The sequence below is a fragment of the Phoenix dactylifera genome, chromosome 8, assembly GCF_009389715.1.
Source record: "Phoenix dactylifera cultivar Barhee BC4 chromosome 8, palm_55x_up_171113_PBpolish2nd_filt_p, whole genome shotgun sequence".
NCBI lineage: Eukaryota > Viridiplantae > Streptophyta > Magnoliopsida > Arecales > Arecaceae > Phoenix > Phoenix dactylifera.
Window position 1 is genome coordinate 26,677,299 of NC_052399.1, and position 11,288 is coordinate 26,688,586.

The following is an 11,288-nucleotide window of genomic DNA, read 5'->3' on the forward strand; positions in this document are numbered from 1 at the left end:
GGCTGGGACCAGTAGCCCTCCCAGACCCCGTGTCCGAGCAGGACGCATCCGATCTTCACAATTTAATCGACGCCCACACGTTTCAAACTCGGAACCGCTTGGTTGAAAGTAAGGCTCCGTTCCACTGGGCTACCACCTCAGTGGCGAAGCGCACCACATTAGATAGTCATGCATTCCTATTCCCATTAGCACCTCACTCGTCCTATCAAACAGTTATAATGATGTTATTATGATAATTTATTATTTATATATTACAAAAGTATTATTTTCTTTGTTATTAATATTATACAAGAATAATATCTGCACAATACATAGAAAAATAATGAAAATCAAAATATAATTTGATGATAAAAATAATAAAATTAAAAAAATAAAATTAAAAATATTATAAATAAAATATATTTAATAATTACTAATAATGTTACTATTAACATCTCACAAACAAAAAATATTAGATATATAAACTTTAATGTAAGAACTTATATTAGTATGAATATATAACGATTCATAAAAAATGTAAATATTGAATATTAAATATAAATATTAATATAAGATATTAAATATCTTTATTAAATAAGTATTAAAAATAAGAAAAACGTTTTATTTATCTTGTATATCAAAATATTAATATAAGTGTTGATGGTGTTTTGGTTCTCTCTTATTTATGCTGAAATATGGGCATCTACAAGCAGTTCATAGTTGATGGTGCAGTCATAGAAAATGGTAACTGAAATTCTGAAAAACTTAACTCATGCTTCATTATGAGTTACCAAGACCTTATTGCTGCTTGATACCTGCTGCTGAAGACCTGCCATGGTTGACTGCTGCGTCTCTGGGAGCGCAGAGAATAACATGGCAAAGACCCTGCAGCATCCCCCATGCTGTTGAGACTTCCTCCCCACTACTGGAGATCTCTGGATGGGAGTTGATGGTTGACCGGTCGGTATCTTTGTTTGTTTAATCTGCTGATCCTTCTGCTGGATGCTCATAGTTTCTGCTTAACTTTGTGTACAGAAACAATGAATTGAAGAAAAGGGAAGAGGGAGAAACTAGTGGTAAGGGCGTCTTTTATACTGATTTCTTCCTCGGCATTGTTCTATGAGGAGCACTGGATATTGTTGCTTAGTGATGGGAACTGATGAATTCGGCGATTTGTTCGAGGTTATTTAGAGGATAAAGATGGTATTATTTATATATTTTTATTTTATATGAGAAATGATAGAATATCTGATCAGCTTTAAGCAGTATCTGGAGGGACTGGCGGTGTTTTTTATGGAGATGCTTCTAATTAATCCTCCGGTGAAGAAGCCGAATGATGACACTGCTAATGTAGACGGCTCCTAGCTTGGATTACTCATGCTAAAGCTGGAGCATTTGTCCCTACTAAGAATGTTGCCTCTGTCTTTATTGAAGTCTTACCGGGTTGGGTTGGACTGGTGGAGGCCTAGATTCAGCCCACCATTGAAAGCAGGCCCAGACCTGGCCTCCGATAGGCTTCTATTGGCCCACTTAAGCCTAGGGCGGATGGAACCTAATCATGTTTTAGAACTCTAGGTGGTTGTTTGCCCATGGGCCTAAAATCTGAGTTCCAATTCGATCATTGACATTTTTGGATTGGGCTATTGGGACTGCAGGTTCTTTGATGCCTCTGTAGGTGATCAGGCTTCTTTTGTTTCTGGTTGAATGGAATTGCCCATGTCTATCCAAGTCATGGCCGAGTGACTCCTAACATTTTAATAATTACCTTACCTCGTTTCGCACATAAGAAAATTACTTATCTGGGGCTAATGAATGGAGCAACAGTAAAATACTACTTTGTTGAGTGACTTTTATGAATGAAGCAACAACCAAATGCTACAATGTCTTACTTACCTGCTAAAAGTAATTTTGTGCATGTAATGCACATGACTAATTTTATGACTAATTTTTCAGTCAAGAGAAAGAAGAATATATGGGTGAGTCATAATCTTATCAACGAATAAATTTTGCTTAGAATCTGGTATGCAGATGGCTGAGTGAGGGATAATGATGGATGACTGCAATCGGATTAATCAGTCGAAGAAGTTATTAAGGCAAGGCTTATGTCATGCGCGTATCTTCAACCATTTTATACAAGACATAATTATCAATGCAAGAATTGTATGACATAGCATCAAAGATCTGTTGTTACTCAGTAAAGTGGTCTTTTGATGGCTTAGGATGATATGTGAAAAATGTGAAGGAGCCTGCTAGCCTGTTGGCTTATCTTCAAACTTCTACTGTTGCTTATCGTAGAGGCAGAAGGTTTTTTTCCTTTTTGTCTTTTAAGGGAATAGACTGGGGCTCAAATCGATTAATAGAATGAAGATTACATCCTCCCAAAAGAGAGAATAAAAGGGAAGAAGAAGTTTCATCACAAGGGTGAAAGTTGGATTATATAAAGGTGAAATAGGGTTTGCTTTAGTGGTCATGCCCCTTTTCTTTAGTAACTTGATGTTTTATGTTTGATTTCCTGGATGGTGCATCTCGAAAGATATTGATTTAAATAATTGTAATACAGGTGGGTCTCCTTTCTTTTCTCTGGACAAGAGTTAGTTTATATAAAATGTTATTCAAAATTTATGGTCTTAACTTTTCCCTTAATCTTACTTTATTTAGAAAGAATTGCGTAGTAGGATATCATGTATATCTTAAAGTCCATCTAACATATTTTATGAAATGACCCTCATATGAAGCAGAAGTATGCTCTCAATGTGCTAGCTATTTGATGTTGATTAAGAAAGTTAACTGAAAATCTAGTGCATGACCGAGAGCAGACCCACGACTGGCGCTTATTTAAAGCACGACTCCAAAGAAGAGGCCCTACTTGAAGAGTGATTTTCAACTAAAGCTGCGGCTAAACAAGGACAGATTACGGTAGGCCCAATTATAGCTATCCCGGTCAACGAGACCTAAACAACCAGAGCAAGGAATTTTTCCCATCACCGTCTCCTTCACAGCCCACTTCCTCTATTCCCGCCACTCACTACTTTGCTGCCTGGGGAATTTGACCATCATAAAATTTTAATTAGTGCAAAAAAAATTGTGACCTATGCTCAGCCTAATTCGAGATTGGCTTTAATTTAATCATAATCGTTATTTTCAAATAGAATACGACCTTTAAAATCCAAGTTGGGACAATGCTCTAACCCATACTCGATTTATTTAAAATTTGGATTAGAAAATTTTATCCATATATCTCATTCTAATAAAGAATTTCTTGATCCACACCTGACCAAATAAAATTGGGTCTGGTCGTGCTTTTTTTTTTTTTTTGTTGGTAAGAGTCATGTCAACTGTAAGCTACAACATTATCTTAAGAAGTATGCGATGCACAAAATGGAAGATGGATGTTGAGATGTTGTTTGCTGATGCGATCTGGAAGGATTGCCCGCTGAGTGTGGTAATATTATGCTCAACATTCTTGTATCTTCTTCTATCGTCGGGGGAGCAACTTTCGGGCATGCAATTGATGTTTTGGAGAAGATGCCAGAATATGGTCGAATGCCAAGTTCATATATATCGATTTGAGGGAACTGGGGGAGAGGTTGGTTGAGGCAATCAAATTCTTGAACAATATGGCATTCTTTGGGTGTAATCCAAAATGTTAGAAACCATAATATTATCTTGAAAAGTAAGTATAACAGAAGCCAGAAGGCAGTTGATGCACGCCGCACGCCGAGACCCAAATTATCTGCAGGGGTTATTAGGGCAACTTTTCTAAAATTTTTACATAGGGCAGCTTGTCTCTCCCTCTCGAACTCGAACTTACCAGTTTTACCGTCCATCAAAATCCCATTGATGTGGGGAAAAAGGAAAAATAAATTAATCACGTAATTATATTTTATTATTGGTCATTTGTGATTAATTTCCTATTCTCTTGACTTAATCTTCTTTTTACTTTTTATCATATATTTTATTTTCCTTTTTCTAATGCTTTTTCCCTCTATTCCAAATACGTGCGTCCGGTTCGTGCTTGCAAACTGCTAGTCAAATCAGTCAGACAGTTGGCTTCCCGGATTATGTTCTGCACTCTAAAAAGCTGAAGAGAGGTAACCAACTGAAATGTTTTATTCAACAGGGTTATGGAAAACCCGAGAGACTTCAAACTTAAACTTTGCACTTAGTAGTCGAGCCTATAGAGTCTCCAGGTGAAGCTCTGGATTCGCTGCCAATCTAACGACATGTAGTCCGCGCGTCGTCACTTAGGTTGTCCTGCATCTCATGTAGTCCATAAATGGGTATAAGTCGGATTTTTCTTCTAGGCAATGGGTATAAAATAGTTTGGCGAGAACAAGATGTGAGAGAGAGAGAGGTACGGAGAGAGAGAGAGAGAGAGAGAGAGAGAGAGAGAGAGAGAGAGAGAGAAAGAGATAGAACCTGGTCGTTTGTAAGGCCAGCGTCGCATGCCATGTTTTCGACACAGCTTTTTAAACGTTGTTACTGACAAGTTGAGCTTTCGTGCAGCGCGATCTCTGGGGAAGTCGGTATACTGTTCTAGCTCTTCCCTAGTCATATTCTTCGTCCGCTCCCTCTGCAAAGAAAATCACACAACAACGGACGGTAAAAGTTAGGAAGAAGGTTGCCCAAACTCAGATTACTCACTATAATAAATAATAAATCGCTCGAACATGTGGCATTGTAGCGTGCCATCCTGATATAAAACTCGGGCATACGAGTTACTGAAGCATTGCTCTAAGATAGCTATTCATCTTCCGAGCGAGATTTTCAAGCGTCCAGTGACCTATTTTAGTTAGACTAGTATTTTAATATTTTTGTTTGGTACGTAAATGCCAAGTGCATAGATTGCATCTGATAATTGAGTACCTGGGCTGCGAGTCCAGTCTTCCTGGAACCGGTGAGACCACCCCTCCCTTCAGTTCCAGTAACATAACCTGAACTAAGTTGTGATGATCCGCCTATAATCATCAAGACAATTAGAAAAAAAAATAAAGGGATAACCGGAGAAAACAGTTGACCAATTGACTCCTTATGGAAATCACAGTCCCCATGATAAAACTACCATTGTTTTAAAACTAGCCTCATGAGGCGTACCCAATTCTCATGTATATTATTTATTTATTTATTCGTTCATTCATATATATATATATATATATATATATATATATATATATATATATATATATATATATATATATATATATTTATTTATTTTTTTTCTTTTTTTCTTTCTTTTCTTTTCTTTTCTTTTCTCTTCTTTTCTTTTCTTTTCTTTTTTTTCTTTTCTTTTTTCTTCTCTTCTTCCCGATGCCTCTTCTTCTTTCTTCTTTCTTCTCCTCCCTCCTTCTCCTCCCACGAGGTTGGCGGCGCCGGAAGAGTGCCGAGGCCGGCGGTGGCTCGGCGACGTGGCCGGTGGAGCGCGGCCGAGATCCTTTCTTCTCCGGATTCTCTCTCAGGCGGCGACGGTGGGGAAGAAGCACGGGTGGAGGTCGAGGGCAAGGGGGGCGGCGGCGGAGACGGCGGCGGAGAGGGAGTCGCACTTAGCCTGGAGATCGGAGCCGATGATGCAGAAACGGAACGGGCACACGCGGACCTTACGGGATGGCTTGGAAGGAATATGATTCAAAACAGGGAAAGAAACAAAGGGGAGATGAAGATGAAGGAGGTGAAGGGCATTATGGTCTTTTTATGAAAATTTATTATGCATTGGAAATGGATATGGACCGGTTGTTAAAGTTATGTTCAGGGGATTAAACATTACAGTCCGGTCAAAGAATGGACCGGACATTAGTTTCCCCAAATAAGTTAGTTTCCCCTAAATAAAAGTACCCTTTCTTTTGTATCTTACCAAAATCTGTCTCCGGAAGCAAGTCAGATTCTCCGATCAGCGACTTGGTATTGTCGACTGTCCGGGACGGCTCGTTCTCTTGCACTGGAGCAGCTGCTTGATATGAAGTAAGGCCAAAATCGTTGTTGGGGACTGGTGGTGGAGGTGGTGGAAATGATTCATATTCCCAGAGGAATGATGACCAAGACGTTATTAGTGGATCAAGGGGAGGCTCAGGGGAGTTAAGGTGGCGGTGTGTATCACCATGATCCGGATCGTAGTGCTCTGAGTTGTCCATGGTTTGGACCATTCAGGATGAGTTGAGTCGGCCATTAGTGGAGATGGGGATGATATATATAGGAAGCCAGAAGGGTGGGGGAGGAGGATTTTGGCGGGCTTCGTCCAAGTTGCGCTCATTCAAAGTTGCGCCCGGACCTCATTAAAGAATGAGGCATCGTTTTACGTCGGTGGTAATAAATTATGCATCGCATCCACACGTCCCATGTGAAGCAAAAGTAATATTAAAAACAGAATTTATCAATATGTTATCAATTTTATTCTTTTTACCAATTTTTAATTAATTTTCAACATAAAAATTATGAATTCGGCCAATCCTCATCTCTAGATAAGAAAATTATTAGATTTAAGTAGATTAAGAGGTAACACCTATACTTAAACTGGTGCAATTATATGAGATAGGATGGCAAAGCAACCGGGCCGCCGGTTGACGCGTTCAAATTTGTGCACTTATTTTTTAAAAAAAAATAATTAAGAGACAAATGCGGTGTAAACAGAGCTGCCGACTACAGGAGACTTTTTTTTTTGGCGAGAGTTACGGCTATGCCCTCCTGCCCTATCCTGCTAATAGCCCATCTCAATGGACGGGCGGAATTAGATGCCCCATCCACCTCCGTCCCACTTTGACGTCGGCATGTAAATGAAAATTAGCGTATTGGCAATTTCTTTTTTAATTAAAGTCCAAAATATTAATAAATTTTTAAATTATTTTTTATATAAAAAATAATAAGCTCTAAAAGTTATTCGATTTAAAGAAGAAAAAAAGCATCTCAATTGATCGAGTTATGACCAAATTACGAGAGAAGATGAAGGTTAGTGCACTATCAATGTTATTCATCATGGTGTAACACAGTCAGCCTCGGAAACTTGCCGTGTGACTTTGTAAAAACCGACTATACATTGGTTCCTCGCACAAAGCAAGTTTGCACCAAGTGGTACTATTTTGAATAAGTTGGCAACGGTATGATGAGAAAAGAACCTAATCTCCATACAGTTACGTAATGAGTGACGTGGTTCTGAGCCCCACTACATGGACTCTAGAGTCAGATCAACTGTAGGATTGGCTTATTTTTTACTGATTCAGCTCTTGACGGGATCTCGTGCTGACATCATTCCTAGTTAGCCTTGCCAGTAGAAAGGAGCCCCTTCAGTTAGACAAGCAGTTTGCCAAACATAAACTAGTATCATAAACCAATGCATAGTTTTTATAATCTGGTACCATGCAGCTAACCATCAACAGCAAGAATATATAATGAATTCTCTAACATGTATGGTGGTTAAAACATATTGGTGGCTTTCTCTGGTCCGTCAAAATCAATCTGTAACCGTGAGGGCCCGGCCAATTGACTGGCCCGCTCACGGTTGGGCCATTGGGCTGGCCCAAAGAGGAAGACTCCGACTGGGAGTCTCCCTCGTCCCTGCTTCCGATCGCGATCACGATTGGAAGAGATGAGATCCCAAGCCAAATCAAACACAAACAGCCTGGATTTTCGCCTATATAAGATCCCCCATCCTTTCTTTTGAGATCCATCAAAAAAGAAGGGTTTTTTGTTCTCGATTTCAAGTTTTCTTCCCGAGAGTATTCTTCCATTTTCCATCTCTTCTTTTTTCCTTTGTAGTTTGGGCTTTAGATTCCAAGGTTTTGAGCCGGTGATCGCCAGAGTTCTTTTCGATTTATAGTGGATTTCGATTTGAACCATATTCTGTACTATCTACAATGATTAAAGTGGTTCACATCGAGTTCTATGATTCTTATAGATCATTCAAAGAGTCAAAAAAGATAGTTTGAGATTCTTAAAGGAGATTTCAATTTTTAATAGCAAAAAGAGGTTAAATTATAAAAAAATCCTTTTTTTTTGGAAACACGAAAGAGGGGGGGGGGGGGGGGAGAGTATTTTATTAATTGTTGCAATGCTAGCTTGTTGTCAACTAGCATCTAATTTTGCTGTTAAAGTGCTCATGTCGAAATGACATGAAAATTTGAAAATGGCGTGGAAAATAACAAAATGAGATGGAAATGACGTGGAATAAATGAAGTTAAATTGAAAATTAAAAGCTTTTATACATAATTAAGGGGGGGGGGGGGGGGGGGAGAGAGAGAGACAGAGAGAGTAACTGATACATAGAGAGGGACTCATGAGATTAGGGATCGAGGGGACTAGGGTTTGCACCAAAGAGAATTGCGTTGTGAAATTGGGTCCAAATTAGCGTCTCCATTTCATTTATTTCTTGCTAAAAAGGCGAGGAGAGACTAGGATTTGCATTTGAAAAATTGCAATGAATTCACCATGGTCGATCTAATGGCCCCCCTGTATCGCACTCTTTCTATCCACATACGTGGACGGTGCTGGATGCGATACAGTGTTCCCCAGTAGCGTGGCGATGTTGGCCGTTCCATCATGGTCACCAGGGCGAACCATGGCCACACTATCAATACTGGCCATGTCTTTGTTCCCCTGCCACCCAAAACCCAAAACCCTAAACCCCGCCTCCCGCTCTCTCTACTCCTCTCCCAGTCGTATCCAACGTTATCCGAGGTTTCTTCCATAGATATAACCTCCACCACAAGAGAGAAGAACACATTGGGTAAGTCCTCCATAGAATGGATGTTTTGGCGCCCCCCAATCCCCTCCAAAGCCCCACCCCACCCAATTCTAGGTTTAGGGTTCTCCTTTATCCCATCTCAATCCCCTCCTCCCCTTCCCTCAGTTCTTTCCTTGGCTTCGAATCCCGCCCCGAAACCACGAGTCCCAGCCGGAGAAAACCCCGAGTTCGAGCTATCTCCGCCGTCTCCGCCGCCGCCGCCGCCGCGCGCCGCAGAACGTGGAACGACCGCTTCGCCAACGGCGGGCCCTCCGACGACTTCGACGCCTTCAAGAGCAACGATGGACTCCGCCGCCTCATCCGGAACGGGGAGTTGGAGAAAGGCCTAGCCTTTCTCGAGAGAATGGCGGGCCGGGGCGCCGTCCCCGACGTCATCCCCTGCACCAGCCTCATCCGCGGCTTCTGCCGCGTCGGCAAGGCCAAGAAGGCTGCTCGGGTGCTCGCCATCGTCGAGAATTCCGGCGCCTCCCTCGACGTCATCACCTACAATGTCATGATCGGCGGGTACTGCAAGTCCGGCGAGACCGACAACGCCCTCCGGCTTCTCAACCGAATGAGCGTCGGCCCCGATGTCGTCACCTACAACACCATCTTCCAGAGCTTGTGCGAGAGAGGGAAGCTCAAGAAAGCACTTGAGGTGCTTGACGGTATGCTCCAGAGAGGCTGCACCCCTGATGTCTTCACTTACACTATTTTAATCGAGGCTACATGCAAGGGTAGCGGCGTGGGGCAGGCTATGAAGCTTTTGGATGAGATGAGGTCGAAGGGTTGCACACCCGATGTCGTTACTTATAATGTTTTGATCAATGGGATTTGCAAGGAAGGGAGATTGGATGAGGCGATCAAGTTCTTGAACAATATGCCATCTTATGGGTGTAATCCGAATGTTATAAGCCACAATATTATCTTGAGAAGTATGTGCAGCACAGGGCGGTGGATGGATGCTGAGAAGCTGTTGACTGACATGGTTCAGAAGGGTTGCTCCCCAAGTGTGGTGACTTTCAATATTCTGATCAATTTCTTGTGCCGGAAGGGGTTGTTGGGGCGTGCAATTGATGTGTTGGAGAAGATGCCAGAGCATGGCTGCACGCCAAATTCGTTGAGCTACAACCCATTGCTGCATGGATTTTGTAGGGAGAAGAAGATGGAGAGAGCTATTGAGTATTTGGATATAATGGTGTCAAGGGGGTGTTACCCGGACATTGTGACATACAACACTTTGCTCACTGCTCTGTGCAAGGATGGGAAGGTTGATGTTGCTGTTGACATGCTTCATGAGCTTGGGTGCAAGGGCTGTACTCCTGTCCTGATTACGTATAACACTGTCATTGATGGGCTTTCGAAGGCTGGGAATACTGAAAAGGCTTTGGAGCTTTTGAAGGAGATGGTGGGAAAGGGTCTCCGTCCTGATATTATAACTTATTCATCCCTTGTTGCTGGTCTCAGCAGAGAGGGTAAGATCAATGAGGCAATCAGGATATTTAATGAACTGGAAAAAATAGGTATTAAACCAAATGCAATAATTTATAATTCAGTTATCTTGGGGCTCTGCAAATCCCGGCAGACGGATCGTGCTATTGATTTCTTTGCTTATATGGTGTTGAAGGGTTGTATGCCCAACGAATCGACCTACACTATTCTCATTGAAGGTCTGGCTTATGAAGGGATGTCTAAGGAGGCCTTAGAGTTGCTAAGTGAGTTGTGTTCAAGAGGAGTTGTGAAGAAGAGCTCCATGCAGAATGTTGTTGTTAAAAGTATAGGTACAAGTAAGCAGATTTCTTGAGATTTTGGATGCGTCACAGATAATGGCTGTCTGCAGATCACATTGATTTTTTTTTTCTCTGGCAACTGACTGAAATCATTTGCCAGTTTCCTGCATCAGCATAAGAAAGCTTCGACGGTCATGCGAGTCGAAATCTATCCAAGATCATTGTGCACTTGAGTTGTGCATTTTCATAGACCATGGGCTTGTTAACATATTGTACATTTGCGGTCATGTTGGCATGCCAACTCCTGTTTGTTCAAACAACTTCTCATGCTGTTTTGCTTTGCTTAATGTATACTTTTAAGGCACGGATGCTAACATGGATTTTGTATTGTCATTGGTTCAATTTTGTACCTCATTGTATGTACTGTTTCTTTCATGGATGCAAATCTGAGAGCTTGGGTAACTATGTGCAGTGTTCAACAGCTGTGTCGAGGCATGTTGGACCAGTCTCATTTTCGAGAAGGTATCAGTGTGAGTGGCTTCAGTATTTTGTCCTGAAGCTGTTCTGTCTTCATTAACTTTTTTCTGCCTATTTTCTTGTGAAGTTCTTAGTTCTGTTTGGTGTAGCATTTCATTCTTATCTGCTTATGGTGAACTTCTGTTGGCATATTATTCTCTTGCTCTTATTGGCAGATGAATGTGTTTCGAAATGGCCAGCCAACCAAGACTTCATTTTCCCAATTTTCTGCAGATTTTTAATACAAGATACGGTTTTCTTCACTTATTGTCAAGCAATGCACTCAGTTCATGTGCTACTGCTGTCTATTTGTGCAGTGTTTTGTATAAATATCAGATCATTTGTTTTCAAATTTT

The 11,288-nt window shown here is 41.2% G+C and overlaps 1 protein-coding gene across 1 annotated transcript; it reads left to right on the plus strand.

Annotated features, from left to right (window-relative positions):
- Positions 1-8,551: 8,551 nt before the first annotated feature.
- LOC103708672 (pentatricopeptide repeat-containing protein At1g09900-like) lies at positions 8,552-10,830 on the plus strand. The gene has a single exon (XM_008793708.4). The coding sequence runs from the start codon at positions 8,706-8,708 to the stop codon at positions 10,488-10,490; it is 1,785 nt and encodes a 594-aa protein (XP_008791930.3). The 5' UTR covers positions 8,552-8,705; the 3' UTR covers positions 10,491-10,830.
- Positions 10,831-11,288: the final 458 nt, after the last annotated feature.